Source organism: Pseudorasbora parva, chromosome 13 (genome assembly GCF_024679245.1).
Source record: "Pseudorasbora parva isolate DD20220531a chromosome 13, ASM2467924v1, whole genome shotgun sequence".
In the NCBI taxonomy this organism is placed as follows: Eukaryota; Metazoa; Chordata; class Actinopteri; order Cypriniformes; family Gobionidae; genus Pseudorasbora; species Pseudorasbora parva.
The window spans coordinates 45,874,443-45,894,364 of NC_090184.1; the positions used below are offsets into that span (position 1 = coordinate 45,874,443).

At 42.8% G+C, this 19,922-nt stretch overlaps 1 protein-coding gene across 2 annotated transcripts in view; it reads right to left on the reverse strand.

The window, feature by feature from the left end:
* The window catches only part of csgalnact1b (chondroitin sulfate N-acetylgalactosaminyltransferase 1b), a 31,829-nt gene extending 13,202 nt beyond the window's left edge, over nucleotides 1–18,627 (reverse strand). Inside the window, exons 1-4 of one of the 2 annotated variants that reach the window (XM_067414584.1) lie at nucleotides 18,100–18,627; nucleotides 10,728–11,359; nucleotides 3,165–3,381; nucleotides 2,566–2,664 (exon numbers count right to left, since the gene is read on the reverse strand). In XM_067414584.1, coding sequence (XP_067270685.1) covers nucleotides 2,566–2,664; nucleotides 3,165–3,381; nucleotides 10,728–11,262 — 851 coding nt within the window. In that variant the 5' untranslated portion in view covers nucleotides 11,263–11,359; nucleotides 18,100–18,627. Of the gene's footprint in view, nucleotides 1–2,565; nucleotides 2,665–3,164; nucleotides 3,382–10,727; nucleotides 12,423–18,099 lie in introns of those variants that run through there. The other variant, XM_067414585.1, reaches the window with a different exon arrangement.
* Nucleotides 18,628–19,922: the final 1,295 nt, after the last annotated feature.

Below are 19,922 nucleotides of genomic sequence, written 5' to 3' on the forward strand. Positions count from 1 at the left end.
CACTCATCTCAGAATCACAACTGACACACACTCATCTCAGAATCACAACTGACACACTCATCTCAGAATCACAACTGACACACACTCATCTCAGAATCACAACTGACACACTCATCACAGAATCACAACTGACACACACTCATCTCACAATCACAACTGACACACTCATCTCAGAATCACAACTGACACACACTCATCTCAGAATCACAACTGACACACTCATCACAGAATCACAACTGACACACACTCATCTCAGAATCACAACTGACACACTCATCTCAGAATCACAACTGACACACACTCATCTCACAATCACAACTGACACACTCATCTCACAATCACAACTGACACACTCATCTCAGAATCACAACTGACACACACTCATCTCACAATCACAACTCACACACTCGTCTCAGAATCACAACTGACACACTCGTCTCAGAATCACAACTCACACACTCATCTCAGAATCACAACTCACACACTCATCTCAGAATTACAACTCACACACTCGTCTCAGAATCACAACTCACACACTCATCTCAGAATCACAACTGACACACTCATCTCACAATCACAGCTCACACACTCATCTCAGAATCACAACTCACACACTCATCTCAGAATTACAACTCACACACTCGTCTCAGAATCACAGCTCACACACTCATCTCAGAATCACAGCTCACACACTCATCTCAGAATCACAACTGACACACTCATCTCAGAATCACAGCTCACACACTCATCTAAGAATCACAACTGACACACTCATCTCAGAATCACAACTGACACACTCATCTCAGAATCACAGCTGACACACTCATCTCAGAATCACAGCTGACACACTCATCTCACAATCACAACTCACACACTCATCTCACAATCACAACTGACACACTCATCTCAGAATCACAACTGACACACTCATCTCAGAATCACAACTCACACACTCATCTCAGAATCACAACTCACACACTCATCTCAGAATCACAACTGACACACTCATCTCACAATCACAACTGACACACTCATCTCACAATCACAACTGACACACTCATCTCACAATCACAACTGACACACTCATCTCACAATCACAACTGACACACTCATCTCACAATCACAACTGACACACTCATCTCACAATCACAACTGACACACTCATCTCAGAATCACAACTGACACACACTCATCTCACAATCACAACTGACACACTCATCTCACAATCACAGCTGACACACTCATCTCACAATCACAACTGACACACTCATCTCAGAATCACAACTCACACACTCATCTCAGAATCACAACTCACACACTCATCTCAGAATCACAGCTCACACACTCATCTCAGAATCACAGCTCACACACTCATCTCAGAATCACAGCTCACACACTCATCTCAGAATCACAGCTCACACACTCAGCTCAGAATCACAGCTCACACACTCATCTCAGAATCACAGCTCACACACTCATCTCAGAATCACAGCTCACACACTCAGCTCAGAATCACAGCTCACACACTCATCTCAGAATCACAGCTCACACACTCATCTCAGAATCACAGCTCACACACTCAGCTCAGAATCACAGCTCACACACTCATCTCAGAATCACAGCTCACACACTCATCTCAGAATCACAGCTCACACACTCATCTCAGAATCACAGCTCACACACTCAGCTCAGAATCACAGCTCACACACTCATCTCAGAATCACAGCTCACACACTCATCTCAGAATCACAGCTCACACACTCATCTCAGAATCACAGCTCACACACTCAGCTCAGAATCACAGCTCACACACTCATCTCAGAATCACAGCTCACACACTCATCTCAGAATCACAGCTCACACACTCATCTCAGAATCACAGCTCACACACTCAGCTCAGAATCACAGCTCACACACTCATCTCAGAATCACATAAATATGACTCAAACCTTCACAGTTTTGTCAATTTAATTTTAGTGTGATGTTTTTGACGTTTCATCTCATAAATGTCATGAATGTCATCATTTTGACATGTCAAAGTATCATCTCAGCTGACTTTACATCTCATTATTTTGACTTAGTATGTCATAATTTTGAAATGTATGCCATATTTATACTTATTTATACTATACATAATTAACTGTCATAATTTCAAATTTTTGTCATTCAATTTTTACTTTTTATAGAATGTCACAAATTTACTTCATTTTATAAATATGACAGTACGTCAGAATTTTGACTTTTCATCTTATAAATATGACTCATTTTTTAAACTTATGTCATGTTTTTCATCTTAAACAGTCATAATTACAGACATCCATTACCATTTACCATAATTATGAAATACTATAAAAGTCAAAATTATGATTTAAGTTATAATTAACGGCATCTATCATAGTTTCGTCTTAGAATTTCGACTTTTCATGTGATAAATATGACAGTGTCTTAAGTTATCTTAAAAGTGGCAGAAATGGGCTTTCATACCTTGTTGTTGTGAAGCAGTGAGAGTGTATTTGGTATATGTATTGCATTCATTTTTAATTTGTGTTAAGATGTTTACTCTACCTTGACATCTGATCCAGAATTACTTTGACTTCCTCGATCTTTGAGCCGAAAAGCACCACGGTGAGATGCGTCCTCCCGTCCTGACCAACACAAGCTTCACTGAGGCAGAAGCAGACGAATGAAACACAGATTCAGCGAGGGAAAGAAGAGGTGTGTGTGTGTGTGGGCATGTTTTTGTGACATATAAGGACACAAATACATATACAAATACCCATACATGGGTATGACACAGGTATTACAGGAGAGGGTGAAATATGAGGACATTACTCATGTCCCCACTTTACAAAAGGCTTATAAATCACACAGGAGGAGTTTTTATGAGAAAGTAAAAATGCAGAATGTTTCCTGTGATAGGTAGGTTTAGGGGCTGTGTGTGTGTGTGTGTGTGTGTGTGTGTGTGTGTGTGTGTGTGTGTGAGAATGATGGGTAGGTTTAGGGACAGTTTAGGGGGATAGAAAATACGGTTTGAACAGTATAAAAACCATTATGCCTATGGAATGTCCCCATATGTCACAAAAACAAACATGTGTGTGTGTGTGTGTGTGTGTGTGTGTGTGTGTGTGTGTGTGTGTGTGTGTGTGTGTGTGTGTGTGTGTCACCTGAAGCGCTGCAGGAACTGCCTGAAAGCGTCCAGTCTCTCGGCCAGTGGCAGGATAATGTTGATGAGGATCTGAGACGTGTCCATAAACTCCTCTCTGACTGTCATCAGTGGAGCGAATGGCCGGAAGAAGACTAGCCTCCTGAAGTCTGGAGCGCTGTTTTCTCTGAAGGCCAGATCATATAACGTTCCTTTGTCCTTCTCTGTGCGGAAGATACCTGCCATCACAGAGAAACAATCTGTTTTTCTACAGACGCCCATTCTCTTTACACTTACTTACTTAAAGGAAGTGTGAGTAAGATTGTTGCCAATACTAGTACTGCAATAACACTCAAATGACTGTAGAGCGGTGTATCCCCCTCCCACTCCCTGACTCGAGGTTGCCAGATTGGCTGCAGGATCAGCAGAACCTTTGTAGATCTGCAGCTGTGGTAACTAGAGCAGATCTGTCAACCTGAAACACTACTGACTTCGTGATTGGTCGATAGGTGAAGGGCGGAGCTTCAGGCCAAAACACAACATGACATCAACATCAGTTGGGTGATCTGACCTTCGCAGAAACGTTTCGGGTGATCTGACCTTCGCAGAAGCGTTTCGGGTGATCTGACCTTCGCAGAAGCGTTTCGGGTGATCTGACCTTCACAGAAACGTTTCGGGTGATCTGACCTTCGCAGAAGCGTTTCGGGTGATCTGACCTTCGCAGAAGCGTTTCGGGTGATCTGACCTTCGCAGAAGCGTTTCGAGTGATCTGACCTTCACAGAAGCGTTTCGGGTCATCTGACCTTCGCAGAAGCGTTTTGAGTGATCTGACCTTCACAGAAGCGTTTCGGGTGATCTGACCTTCACAGAAGCGTTTTGTGTGATCTGACCTTCGCAGAAGCGTTTCGGGTGATCTGACCTTCACAGAAGCGTTTCGGGTGATCTGACCTTCACAGAAGCGTTTTGTGTGATCTGACCTTCACAGAAGCATTTCGGGTCATCTGACCTTCGCAGAAGCGTTTCGGGTGATCTGACCTTCACAGAAGCGTTTTGTGATCTGACCTTCACAGAAGCATTTCGGGTCATCTGACCTTCGCAGAAGCGTTTTGAGTGATCTGACCTTCACAGAAGCATTTCGGGTCATCTGACCTTCGCAGAAGCGTTTCGGGTGATCTGACCTTCGCAGAAGCGTTTCGGGCGATCTGACCTTCGCAGAAGCGTTTCGGGTGATCTGACCTTCACAGAAGCGTTTTGTGATCTGACCTTCACAGAAGCGTTTCGGGTGATCTGACCTTCACAGAAGCGTTTTGTGATCTGACCTTCGCAGAAGCGTTTTGTGATCTGACCTTCGTGATCTGACCTTCGCAGAAGCGTTTGTGTGATCTGACCTTCGCAGAAGCGTTTCGGGTGATCTGACCTTCGCAGAAGCGTTTGGGTGATCTGACCTTCGCAGAAGCGTTTCGGGTGATCTGACCTTCGCAGAAGCGTTTTGGGTGATCTGACCTTCGCAGAAGCGTTTTGGGTGATCTGACCTTCGCAGAAGCGTTTCGGGTCATCTGACCTTCGCAGAAGCGTTTCGGGTGATCTGACCTTCGCAGAAGCGTTTCGGGTGATCTGACCTTCGCAGAAGCGTTTGGGTGATCTGACCTTCGCAGAAGCGTTTGGGTGATCTGACCTTCGCAGAAGCGTTTCGGGTGATCTGACCTTCGCAGAAGCGTTTCGGGTCATCTGACCTTCGCAGAAGCGTTTCGGGTCATCTGACCTTTGCAGAAGCGTTTTGAGTGATCTGACCTTCGCAGAAGCGTTTGTGTGATCTGACCTTCGTAGAAGCGTTTCGGGTCCTCTGACCTTCGCAGAAGCGTTTCAGGTGATCTGACCTTCGCAGAAGCGTTTTGGGTAATCTGACCTTCACAGAAGCATTTTGAGTGATCTGACCTTCACAGAAGCGTTTCGGGTGATCTGACCTTCGCAGAAGCGTTTCGGGTGATCTGACCTTCGCAGAAGCGTTTCGGGTGATCTGACCTTCGCAGAAGCGTTTCGAGTGATCTGACCTTCACAGAAGCGTTTTGGGTGATCTGACCTTCGCAGAAGCATTTTGAGTGATCTGACCTTCACAGAAGCGTTTGTGTGATCTGACCTTCACAGAAGCGTTTTGGGTGATCTGACCTTCACAGAAGCATTTCGGGTCATCTGACCTTCGCAGAAGCGTTTCGGGTGATCTGACCTTCGCAGAAGCGTTTCGGGCGATCTGACCTTCGCAGAAGCGTTTCGGGTGATCTGACCTTCACAGAAGCGTTTTGTGATCTGACCTTCACAGAAGCGTTTCGGGTGATCTGACCTTCACAGAAGCGTTTTGTGATCTGACCTTCGCAGAAGCGTTTTGTGATCTGACCTTCGTGATTTACATTTACATTTACATTTAATCATTTAGCAGACGCTTTTATCCAAAGCGACTTACAAAAAAAGGGTAGAGCAATAGAAGCAACGAAACAAACAAAGCCAACAACCTGTAAGAGCTGTAAGAAATCTCAATTAATTAGCAGAGTACACAACTTTTTTTTTTTATTTATTTTTTTATTTATTTTTTTATAGCCAGCTACAACAAATACTCACGTACGGAAAATACAGAACACAGGATTTGGATAGCTAAGATAAGATAACAACCCATTAGGACCAAGGCTGTTGCCCCAGCTGTTGTCGTTAATGCGGATTCAGTGGCCCAATGGGTTGGTTTTGTATGGCATTCTAGCTAAACGCGCAGCAATAGCCATCGACAGCAAAAACTCACGTACACAAAATACAGAACACTGGGTTTTGGTAGCTATGATAACTATGTAACATACCCGCCTGAAGGCACAAATCCGGATGAGAGACGTAGATATGATCAGTAAGTGCTATTCTGTATTGGTCAAGTGCAATAGGAAAAGTGCAATTGGAAAAGATGTGTCTTAAGATGTTTTTTAAAAATGGCTACAGACTCGGCAGCACGAATTGAGATCGGCAGGTCATTCCACCAGGTGGGAACGGTCCAGGAAAATGTCCGTGAGAGCGATTTCATGCCTCTTTGGGAAGGAACCACGAGGCGCCGCTCATTCGCAGAACGCAAGCTTCTGGAGGGTGTGTAAGTCTGAACAATTGAGTTTAGGTATAATGGTGCAGAACCAGTGGTTGTTTTGTAGGCGAGAACTAGACCCTTGAATTTGATGCGAGCAGCCATTGGCAACCAGTGCAGTTTGATGAAGAGAGGCGTAACATGCGTTCTCTTCGGCTCATTAAAGACCACTCTCGCCGCTGCATTCTGGATCAGCTGCAAGGGTTTGATAGTGCATGCTGGAAGCCCAGCCAGAAGAGCATTACAATAATCCAGTCTGGAGAGAACAAGAGCTTGAACCAGGAGTTGTGCAGCCTGTTCTGATAGGAAGGGTCTAATCTTTCTAATGTTGTATAAAGCAAATCTGCAGGACCGGGTTGTTGCAGTAATGTGGTCAGTGAAGTTTAACTGGTCATCAATCACAACTCCAAGGTTCCTGGCTGTCCTTGATGGAGTTATGGTCGATGAACCAAGCTGAATGGAGAAATTTTGATGAAGTGCTGGGTTGGTTGAGAAAACAAGTAATTCTGTCTTTGCAAGATTTAGTTTAAGATGATGCTCTTTCATCCAGTCAGAAATGTCTGTCAGACAGGCAGCGATACGAACACTGACTGTAGGATCATCTGGTTGAAATGAGAAGTAGAGTTGAGTGTCATCAGCATAGCAGTGATAGGAAAAGCCGTGTTTCTGAATGACGGAACCTAATGATGACATGTAGATGGAGAAGAGAAGTGGTCCAAGGACTGAGCCCTGGGGAACCCCAGTAGCTAGATGATGTGACTTAGACACTACACCTCTCCATGACACCCTGTAGGACCTACCAGAGAGGTAAGACCTGAACCACTGGAGTGCAGTTCCTGAGATACCCATCGTCTTAAGTGTTGACAGGAGGATCTGGTGGTTAACTGTGTCAAAAGCAGCAGACAGATCCAGCAGAATGAGCACTGAGGATTTGGAAGCTGCTTTTGCCAGTCTCAGTGCCTCAGTTACCGAGAGCAAGGCAGTCTCAGTCGAATGGCCGCTTTTGAAGCCGGATTGGTTGTTGTCTAGGAGGTTGTCCCTTTCAAGAAACATAGAGAGTTGATTGAACACAACTCGCTCAAGGGTCTTTGCAATGAAAGGCAGAAGGGATACCGGTCGGTAGTTTTCTAAAAGTGCTGGATTCAGAGAGGGTTTCTTAAGCAGTGGGGTTACCCGAGCCTGCTTAAATGCTGTGGGAAAGGTTCCCGTATGAAGAGAAGTGTTGACAATGCGAGTGAGTGCAGGAGTGATTGAAGAAGAAATGGCCTGAAGGAGGTGAGTGGGAATAGGATCAAGTGGACAGGTAGTAGGGTGATTGGAAAGGATGAGTTTAGAAATATCTGCCTCGGAGAGCGGAGAGAAGGATGGAAGCGTGTTCGTGTTAGTTGTTGAGATGTGCTTGTCAGTTTGTGATGAGGAGAACTGTTTGCTGATGAGGGATGTTTTGTTTGTAAAAAATGATGCAAAGTCATCAGCTGTAAGAGTTGATGAAGGAGGGGGAGGAGGAGGACAAAGGAGAGAGGAGAATGTTTTAAAGAGTTTGCGAGAGTCAGAGCATTTGTTGATTTTGTTGTGGTAGTATGTTGTTTTAGCAGTGGAGACATTTGTAGAGAAAGAAGAGAGAAGCGACTGATACAAGGTAAGGTCAGTATAGTTTTTAGATTTCCGCCATTTCCTCTCTGCCGCCCTGAGTCCAGAGCGATGTTCACGGAGAACATCAGACAGCCAGGGGGCAGATGGGGTGGGGCGGGCTGGTCTGGATGAGAGGGGGCAAAAACTGTCTAAGGAGGATGTTAGAGTGGAGCAAAGAGTGTTGGTAGCACTGTTAGTGTCCAGTGCTGAGAACTGAGCAGGTGGAGGGAGTGAAGATGATACCATAGTGGATAGGCAAGAGGGAGAGAGGGAGCGTAGATTACGCCGAAAGGTGATCTGTGTAGGAGTGCGTGTTGTATCAGGAGTCAGTATGAGGTTAAGAGTGATGAGAAAGTGGTCTGAGGTGTGTAATGGAGTAACTAAAGTGTTGTCCGTGGAGCAGTTGCGTGTGTATACAAGGTCTAATTGGTTACCTGATCTGTGAGTAGCCGTAGTAGATACTAACTTAAGGTCAAATGAAGTCAGTAGAGTGCTGAAGTCTGCAGCTAGGTGTTTATCAAGATGGATGTTGAAGTCACCAAGCAGAATCAGTGGAGTGCCATCCTCAGGGAAGCTAGAAAGTAACACATCCAACTCCTCCACAAAGTTACCGAGGTGACCTGGAGGACGATAGACCACTACCCCATGGATTTTAACAGGGTGAGTAACAGTGATTGAGTGCGATTCAAATGAACTGGCCGGTAGAGATGGTAATGGATCAAATTTCCAATCATTTGAAATAAGCAAACCAGTACCCCCACCCCTCCCAATAGGCCGAGGAGTGTGTGAAAAAGTATAATTGCTTGAGAGGGCTGCAGGAGTGGCAGTGTCCTCTGGTTTGATCCAGGTCTCAGTTAGGGCCATGAGGCTGAGCTGAGAATGAGTCCCAATAGATGAAATGAAGTCTGCTTTGTTTACAGCAGACTGACAATTCCAGAGACCAATTGGAATAGAGAGTAAAGTAGCAGAGGATGTTAGGATATAGCGCAAATTATTAGGATTGCGGCGTCTCATGCGTACAGAGCGTGAATTACGAGTGCTAGTAGTTATAGTTGAGATTTGGAAGCACATGGTGAATACAGATCAGAGAAAAGGCCAGATCGGAATTAGAAAAGAGCCGAACACAAATAATGAAAGGAAGATGATACTCAAGTGGCTTGTCGAGGTCCTTGCTCGCGAGGAGTTGCACAGGGAAGAGTTGAAGTCTTTACACTCGTCGGTCTTCACACAAGGAGGGCTTCACACTGCCGCTTCCGCGGACTATCACGCTATTTATACTCACTTGAGTATCGTTATTGAAAGCAGCTGGGAACGCCCCCAACAAACTGACTCCCAACGTGGCAAAGACCAAACAAATGCTAACTCAACAAATGCTAACTCCCACACACACCACCACAATACACCAAAACTACTAATACACACCACTGCACCACACAGACACACTTATCCAACAACAAATGAACAAACAATCAAAAATGAGAAAAGTTACAAACACTTACACAGTAGTTGTCTATCAGTCAATCAATGCTTCACCTCTAACCAGCTGCTAACAAACACACGAGGCTTTTAATACCTCGCTGGCCACGCCCCACGTGATCTGACCTTCGCAGAAGCGTTTGTGTGATCTGACCTTCGCAGAAGCGTTTCGGGTGATCTGACCTTCGCAGAAGCGTTTGGGTGATCTGACCTTCGCAGAAGCGTTTCGGGTGATCTGACCTTCGCAGAAGCGTTTTGGGTGATCTGACCTTCGCAGAAGCGTTTTGGGTGATCTGACCTTCGCAGAAGCGTTTCGGGTCATCTGACCTTCGCAGAAGCGTTTTGAGTGATCTGACCTTCGCAGAAGCGTTTGGGTGATCTGACCTTCGCAGAAGCGTTTGGGTGATCTGACCTTCGCAGAAGCGTTTCGGGTGATCTGACCTTCGCAGAAGCGTTTCGGGTGATCTGACCTTCGCAGAAGCGTTTCGGGTGATCTGACCTTCGCAGAAGCGTTTCGGGTCATCTGACCTTCGCAGAAGCGTTTCGGGTGATCTGACCTTCGCAGAAGCGTTTCGGGTCATCTGACCTTCGCAGAAGCGTTTCGGGTCATCTGACCTTTGCAGAAGCGTTTTGAGTGATCTGACCTTCACAGAAGCGTTTGTGTGATCTGACCTTCGTAGAAGCGTTTCGGGTCCTCTGACCTTCGCAGAAGCGTTTCAGGTGATCTGACCTTCGCAGAAGCGTTTTGGGTAATCTGACCTTCACAGAAGCATTTTGAGTGATCTGACCTTCGCAGAAGCGTTTCGGGTGATCTGACCTTCGCAGAAGCGTTTCGGGTGATCTGACCTTCGCAGAAGCGTTTCGGGTGATCTGACCTTCACAGAAGCGTTTCGGGTGATCTGACCTTCGCAGAAGCGTTTTGGGTGATCTGACCTTCGCAGAAGCATTTTGAGTGATCTGACCTTCACAGAAGCGTTTGTGTGATCTGACCTTCACAGAAGCGTTTTGGGTGATCTGACCTTCACAGAAGCGTTTTGGGTGATCTGACCTTCACAGAAGCGTTTCGAGTGATCTGACCTTCACAGAAGCGTTTCGGGTGATCTGACCTTCACAGAAGCGTTTCGGGTGATCTGACCTTCACAGAAGCGTTTCGGGTGATCTGACCTTCACAGAAGCGTTTTGGGTGATCTGACCTTCGCAGAAGCGTTTTGGGTGATCTGACCTTCGCAGAAGCGTTTTGGGTGATCTGACCTTCGCAGAAGCGTTTTGAGTGATCTGACCTTCACAGAAGCGTTTGTGTGATCTGACCTTCACAGAAGTGTTTTGAGTGATCTGACCTTCACAGAAGCGTTTGTGTGATCTGACCTTCACAGAAGTGTTTTGGCGAGTATGCCCTGCGGTGCCGTGAGTCTCCGGCCTGTGGTTGGTTCAGCAGATGTAGCGCCGCCTCTAATGCTCCATTAATCTCGTTATTACGGTCCAATCGGAGCGATGTGGTTTCGACAGGCTGTCCCATTAGGCCGGTCTCCAGCTGATAAACCCTGTGTAGAGTGAAGCTGTCGAATGGCATAACTGCAAACTCATTCTGCTGCTGATCTCCTAATTCGCTTTCGGCCTGTCTCATCTTGTCCTGCATGAACTCCTCCAGCTCCGAATGGCTTTTTTCCTCGCGGTCCTCATGGTGCTCATGCAGTTTTTTTTTCAGCTGGCAGATCTGTTGGGTGAGGTTGGCGGTGTATTGCAGATATTGTTGTTCGTGCTGCTGCAGGAGAGCCTCGAATGGCCTCTCTGACCTCTGACCTTGTGAGGTTCGAGTCCTGCAGGATAGGCGGTACAGCAGCAGAGTGAAGCTGAAGGTCAGCAGCATAGCCGCGACCTTTAGCCGGGCTTTCTTCAGCATGACTCAATCCTGCTCTAATAATTCAGACTTGTGACGACACTTTTTCAGGAAGACCGTAACAGCGTCATGTGACTTCATCCATTGCTTTGGTTCTTTTCTTGATAATTCAAGTGCACATGAAATCACAAAAAACAATGATTTTGATGAGACACAACAACAATAAACACAAATTTAACCACTGCTAAAAAAAATTACGGCGTGCAAAACTAAAGAGTAGACACAGAACACAACAAAATAAAAATAAATAAAAAATAAAACAGCAGTAATAGTAACAGCAATAAAAAACAAACAAGCAGAACTGACAAATAATAGTAGTAATAGTAGAAGTATTTAAATAGTAATAGCATGTATAATAATAATTGTCAATATTTATATATAAAAGTAACAATAATAATACTAAAGATGGTGATCAGTTGTGCTGATGGCAATAGTAATATCAATAATAGATAACATTAATAATAATTATAATAATAACAGTAGTGGCACTAATACAAAAAAAGAAGGGGTGATCATAATATTTGTGTTGACAGAAAAAAACAGAAAAAAACCCACTGCTAATTATAAAAACGAAGATAAATCTGCACACTGGACATTTTTTTTACAGTGCGTCAGGATTATTATCGTAAAAATAAAATCATGTTACACTCTACAGACTACTGAAGGGGTTTATTCTGCGATAACAACCGGCTGGGTGGACATTATCCCGCTTATTACACGGCTACTAGTCTCAAATAAATAATTATTAGACACAAAATATTGTCTCGAGATTAAATATTTTATTAGCTCTTACGCAAAGCTTCCGCGAAGGAAAACAGTTCCAGACTGCTTTAAGCCTTTATCTATTGCTGCTAAATGTTGAGAATGAATGCTGAAAGGGTTAGTTCAGCCAAAAATGAACCCAAGCCTATGATTTACTCACCCTCAGGTCATTATAGGTGTTTATGACATTCTTCTGTCAGACAAATACAATCAGAGTTATATTTAAAAAGTCCAGGCTAACGTTAATCCCAGCAGTAGTTGGAGCTGTTTCTGAAGTCCATTAAATGCAGCTGTCCGTCAAATAACGTGCTCCACACGACTCCGATGGGTTAATAGAGCCTTCTGATTCCAATCGATGCGTTTGTGTCAGAAAAATATCCATATTTAAAACTTTATAAAGGAAACCCGCCTTGAAGTCTTCCGTTGTAACCCACGGCTGTTTAAGCCACAAGATGGCGCCAGCGTTAAGCACAGAAGTAGAACCGGTCAAGATAACTCGCAGTACCCGGATGAGCGGTGTGTGTTACCTGGAGATAACACACCACTGGAATGCGCGATTGACCAATCAGAATCAAGTTTTTCACAGAGCCGTGTAATAATTTGACTTATCCCATGCCCCATATACTCGCGTTATAAGCTAATCTGTTTTTAGAGATAAAACTCTTTACATTCGATTTTCGTGAAAACGCATCCCAGAGAACGATCTACTCGCTAACCATCTGTTAATTACCCCTAGGGGAAATATGAACGGCTAATAATCAAAGCAGCAAATCAGCATATTAGAAAGATTTCTGAAGCAGGGTTTCTACAGGTAAATTTAAGACTGATTAAAGAATAAATTAAAGGGAATACATGTTCTCTAGATGTAAACGTCTAAGCACACTGCTTATGGTGCGTTCACACCAGACACGAATGAAGCGCTGAGCGCGACTCTGCGCGAGTGATTTATACGTTAAAGGATTAGTTCACTTTTTAATAATCTTTTGCTGATAGTTTCCTCACCCGCATGTCATCCAAGATGTCCATTTCTTTCTTTCTTCAGTGGAAAAGAAATTAAGGTTTTTGATGATAACGATACTAAAGATGGTGATCAGTTGTGTTGACGGCAATAGTAATATCTTTAATAGATAAGATTAATAATAATAGCAGCAGTGGTACTAATAAAAAAAAAAAGGATGAGTCGAGCGACGATTGCTGTGCTAAGTGACGAAATGTGTCTTGGAATCTCATATGTGACGCCTTCTTCTCTTGTAGTTAGTCAACCATATATTTTAATAAACAGGTTTAATTCATGCTTTTGTAATTAGATTTCAGAAACTTAATTCCTATCGACCAGCTCTCTTAGCACAGCGTTCGTGGCTCGACTCGTCGAGACTGTTTTCCAGGATGGCCGCCGTCTGTAAACGCGTAATGTTCTGTCTTTATAAAGTATCTTCTTATTAAACTGTTTGTACTCTTACAAAGTTCTCAATGCTTCGGTTTGCATGTAGGGACCCTCATTATGCTGCCGTGTTAGTGTGAGGCTATTTTGAGCCTTGTTAGTGGTATCTGGTATTGAGAATGAGGACATACATGGTACAAGCTATCATGGTAGCTTGCTGTCACGTGACAAATTGGGCGGTGTTTGGGCCCGTCTAGAGATCAGAGCAGGAAAGACGGCTCGAGGAATTATCACGTCGTTTAAACAAAGAAATTTAAAAATGGAAAATAAAAATAAATGGAGGTTAAATACAGGGAGAAATTGCTACCAGCGCCAGCAAGAGGTATTTAGAGGAGCTGGATGATATCAACAACGTCAATCCATACGAGCTGCCTGCAGCAGAATGGAACAGAGACCTAACGTTAGACGCTTTAACTACCTTGCACGTTCCTGAAATGTTTCTATATATTTTTTGTGCATTCTGAATAATAAATAAATATATCTCCCCACTATCCTGCAACAGTCTAGTGCTCATCCTCTCATTAACAGTGTTTTTCTCATATTTTATACCTGATGACAAGTTTACATTTCTAAATGAATTTAACTACTATTAAAAAGGAACGCTTGTATAGTACATTTAGTAGTCTACTTAAGACTGGACTAAAAGCACCAGCGCTTTTAGTCCAGTCTTAAGTAGACTAAATGCACAGTACGTACATAACGTTAGAGGAAAATGACAGTCAACTAGCTATAGGCCTAAGTTACTTTGAATATTAATCATTTTGGCATTAACATGTAAATTACATACAATAAAATTATTGACAATGAAAAATTACAGAATAGTTTTCAAAATGTTTAAAGGCTCGTGTTCATCAGGTGTCAACCTATTTTTTTACAGTCTATGGTGTCAACACACTATAGTAAGACGATGACTGACACCCTGTGGTGAAATAATGGCGTATGTTTACCAGCAGCTTCTTTCTCAGATCGGCTGGGGTGGATTAAAACTTCATGGTCCATTGAGTTTTGAAAATTATGTACATGGTAATCATCAGAATATCTCTTCTCCAGTCTCTGTCCGAATCCAATACTTGGCGGACCATCCTCCCAAAATGGCGGAAGGGGGCGGGGCGTGGTGTCGTGACGCATCCCCTCATTTCCCTCATTATATGCACCATACACTCGCGTTATAAGCTAAACTCTTTACATTCGATTTCATGAAAACGCACCCCAGAGAACGATCTACTCGCTAACCATCTGTTAATTACCCCTACGGTCATTTCTCACCGGAGTTGTCCTTAAATTCGATAACATTTTGTTGGCATTGTCTGAAGATGATCTGGTTAAATTTCCGTGCAAGGAGTTCAAAAAGTTGTTTTTTTTTTGGCGGGAAAATTGTCCCTTATGGGTTAAAGGGTCATGAAACCCCCCTGCTGCAGCGGTGTTTTTTCACACCTTCGATTTGAAAAAGCTTGTTAAAAGGGGAGTGGTCGACTGTGAAAAGGTGGGATGGTATTGTGTGGAAAGAGGGAATGTTTGCATAAATAGGGGAGTGTCTGTCAGTAGGTGCATTAAGATTAGCGATACCAACAGCAGCAGTTACAGCGGTTCTGAGACATGTTCTTGGTTCACGTTGGCATTGTTTACCACAGTGAGATTAAATGAGGGATGAGTACAGCGAATGAGAGAGCTATGAGTGCAGCAGAGATCGCAAATCATTCAGCTCTTCAAAGTTCAAACCAGCATAATTCAGTGAGAAATGAAAATAAAGGTTATTCTGCATGACGAAATATTTTGCAAACGTGATAAAACTATATTTGTCCAAATATGCACGCTGTTTGGCAAGATGAACAACGCGCCGACGTGATAAGAGAACGTGAACCACCCAACATGCGATGTGATAGAGATGTGTAATTCTAGATCGGGGTAAAAGCGAAGGGGTTTGAGGCTTCATAGTCTCGACCGCGCATCTGAAGCACAGAGCGACGCGCGCTGGGTTGCCGTGACCATCCGCGCTATCTGGTAAATGGTAAATGGACTGCATTTATATAGCGCTTTTATCCAAAGCGCTTTACATTTTTGCCTCACATTCACCCATTCATACACCGACGGCGATGTCAGCCATGTTAGGCGCCATCCAGCTCGTCGGGAGCAGCTGGGGTTAGGTGTCTTGCTCATGGACACTTCGACACTTGGTCAGGTGGAACCGGGGATTGAACCACCAACCTTCTGGTTTGTAGACAACCTACATGAACCACTGAGCCACTGCCGCTATCTATCACTCGGCAGCTAAATCTATATTTGTCCAAATATGCAGCACACTGTTTCACTAAGAGCCCGAACACATGCGGTTTAGTGCATGGCTGTGACCACAAATAAAACGGAGAGGATGTGGCTTTTGTTCATTAGCCTACAGATTACAGATCGGTTATTTTGCACTCCTGACATAGATAGTCAACGCTTGCAGGTTCGGCGTGCGATTCCTCAGGTGAATTTTACTTTACCGAGCCTTTGTAACAAAGGCTTCCACAGACGGCGCCGGTTACAGCTCGCTCGGCACCCTTTACGTTACTTCGTATCAGCACAACGCCTAGCTTTCCTCCGTGACTTTTCCGCACGCTGCTTCCAAAACTTCCCCACCATATCTCTACAATAATGATGGAAGACGAGCCTGACAGAAGTGGCTGTCTCATGCATATTAACTAAATTATCTTGTATGCATACTACAGCGCAGGGATTGGACTGAATGAGCTTTATGTCATGAATATATATCGAGAATCGCTCGGAGCGGACGTCAGCATTTGTGACGTTGCTCCGACTAAGCTTTTCAAACCGGAAGACAGAAATCGCTCTGAAAAATGCAAAAATAACTATTTTCACATATGCATACCATTAATGAGTACCCTTAGTGTTTTCAATGATGTGGAGCCTATACATATCTGTTTACATCTCAAAAAAAGTGTTTTGGGGTTTCATGACCCTTTAAAGGGGGGGTGAAATGCTGTTTCATGCATACTGATCTTTTTACACTGTTAAAGACTTGGAATCCCATACTAAACATAGACAAAGTTTCAAAAGTTAAGGTGGACGTTTGATGGGAGTATTTCTTTGTCAAAAATACTACTTCCGGTTAGTCATAAGTTTCGGCAAGTTTTTTGAGATCATGCGTCCCCTTTGACGTTAATGGGGGCGGAATTTCCTTGTATGGGCCTTACGGACAATTCTACCGGAAGCGCGTGAGAGAGAGAGAGAGAGAGAGAGAGAGAGAGAGAGAGAGAGAGAGAGAGAGAGAGAGAGAGAGAGAGAGAGCGAGAGAGAGAGAGAGAGAGAGGGAGAGAGCGAAAGTAACAGGCTACGCCCATCAAAGCGCTGGCTCGTAGGCTGCGCTGCACAGGTGATGTCCACATAACAATGTCACCAAAAAAAGTGCGTTTTTGGTTGCCAGACCAAGACAGTCCTGCACAGATTCCCCAAAACCCCGCGTTAAGGCAACAGTGGATGGAATTTGCTTTTCCGGATCAGCAACTGAGTTGCGCGAATGTTTATATCTGTTCGCTGCATTTCGGTGCCGACTGTTTCATAAACAAGGCCCAGCTCGACGCCGGATTTTCCCGATCGCCTAATGCTGAAGGATGGAGCAGTCCCAACGATAAAGGTCCCAACGTTAGAACCGCAGGCTGTGAGTAAGACTGCTTCAAATGTCTGTTTTTTTTAGTCCGCTTACTGTCTACACAAACCACGCGTAAACACACACACACACACACAACTGCACTTCCCACATGTACACCTTCAAAGACAAAAATACGACGATATAATTCAAGTATAAATATGTAAATAACACAAGCCGCTCAGCATATTATATAGTTAGTGTATAACTTGTAGCACATAGAGACGTCCTGCTCTAGTCGTTTTTGCTGCTGCTCCTGTTCAACTGCAGCCTCTGGGTCTGATTCCGGATCATAGATGTATGGCTGTATCTGATTAAAAGCCATATTTTTATTTTGAATAAAGTTTTTTCCCGCTGTTAGGGATGACAGCTTTACGACGCACTCGACTCAACACAATAGCAGCGGCGCGCACACGTCATTATTTAGCTCCGCTCACACGACACGCCCCCACCCGCTCGGCTTTTTTCGGAAGACTCGGAACAGCGCATCTTTCTTATATAATTATAAAAAAAATAAAGACTTTTCGGAGATATGCAGGATGCAATGCTACTCTATAGGTACTCAAGATTGACATGACACTGACTGAAACTGAGTGTTTCACCCCCCCTTTAAAAGTTATTAGCACAGTCAAACTTTGGACAGTTGGTGGGGCTAGAGGGATTGGGTTAGAGACTCCAAAACTGGTGTAGATCATGTTGGCCATGCAGTCCTCTATCAGTGTGCCAAATCAAAATATATTACAGTGAAAACAAATGTAGTGAGCTCATGCTTAAAACGCTACCTTATTGGCAGATTTTAAGATCAAACTCACTTCATTATGATTAATTTTATCTCCTAACGTCGTTCCAATAAATGTCTCTTGATTTGAATATTTAGAAAACCAGACAGAAATACTCATAAAAGCACCGAATGAGCAATTTTATGATGTTCCATTTATTAGTTAATGGTGTTTTAAATAATTTGCTGAAAAAATGCGAGGTGTATACTCACAGTACAGCTTGAGCTCATGAGATGTTTATCCTGTGTGTGAACGGGTCATTCAGAGAGTGGCTCATGAACCAGCGCTCTGTTGGGCTCACACACACACACACACACACACACACACACACACACACACACACACACACACACACACACACACACACGGCTCCTCCCGTCACACACACTCAATGACGGGCTGTTATGTGAGCTTCCACATACACACTGAGTGTTTCAGCAGGAGAGAGAACTTCTTCCTGATCGAATGACACACACACGTCAATGGTAAATAATTTTAGAATCATGGTAAACTAAGGTAAATCATGGTAAACTATGGTAATCATGTTAGAATCATGGTAAATCATGTTAAAATCATGGTAAACTATGGTAAATCATGGTGAACTATGGTAAATCATGTTAGATTCATGGTAAACTATGGTAAATCATGTTAAAATCATGGTAAACTATGGTAAATCATGGTGAACTATGGTAAATCATGTTAGATTCATGGTAAACTATGGTAAATCATGTTAAAATCATGGTGAACTATGGTAAATCATGTTAGATTCATGGTAAACTATGGTAATCATGTTAGAATCATGGTAAATCATGTTAGAATCATGGTAAATCATGTTAAAATCATGGTAAACTATGGTAAATCATGGTAAACTATGGTAATTCATGTTAGAAACATGGTAAATTATGGTAAATCATGTTAGAATCATGGTAAATCATGTTAGAATCATGGTAAACTATGATAAATCATGGTGAACTATGGTAAATCATGTTAGAATCATGGTAAACTATGATAAATCATGGTGAACTATGGTAAATCATGTTAGATTCATGGTAAACTATGGTAAATCATGGTAAACTATGGTAAATCATGTTAAAATCATGGTGAACTGTGGTAAATCATGTTAAAATCAGGGTGAACTATGGTAAATCATGGTAAACTATGGTAAATCATGTTAGATTCATGGTAAACTATGGTAATCATGTTAGAATCATGGTAAATCATGTTAGAATCATGGTAAATCATGTTAAAATCATGGTAAACTATGGTAAATCATGGTAAACTATGGTAATTCATGTTAGAAACATGGTAAATTATGGTAAATCATGTTAGAATCATGGTAAATCATGTTAGAATCATGGTAAACTATGATAAATCATGGTGAACTATGGTAAATCATGTTAGAATCATGGTAAATCATGTTAAAATCATGGTAAACTATGGTAAATCATGGTAAACTATGGTAATTCATGTTAGAAACATGGTAAATTATGGTAAATCATGTTAGAATCATGGTAAATCATGTTAGAATCATGGTAAACTATGATAAATCATGGTGAACTATGGTAAATCATGTTAGAATCATGGTAAACTATGATAAATCATGGTGAACTATGGTAAATCATGTTAGATTCATGGTAAACTATGGTAAATCATGGTAAACTATGGTAAATCATGTTAGATTCATGGTAAACTATGGTAAATCATGGTAAACTATGGTAAATCATGTTGAAATCATGGTAAACTATGGTAAATCATGTTAAAATCAGGGTAAACTATGGTAAATCATGTTAAAATCATGGTAAACTATGGTAAATCATGTTAGATTCATGGTAAACTATGGTAAATCATGGTGAACTATGGTAAATCATGTTAGATTCATGGTAAACTATGGTAAATCATGGTAAACTATGGTAAATCATGTTAGATTCATGGTAAACTATGGTAAATCATGTTAGATTCATGGTAAACTATGGTAAATCATGGTAAACTATGGTAAATCATGTTAGATTCATGGTAAACTATGGTAAATCATGTT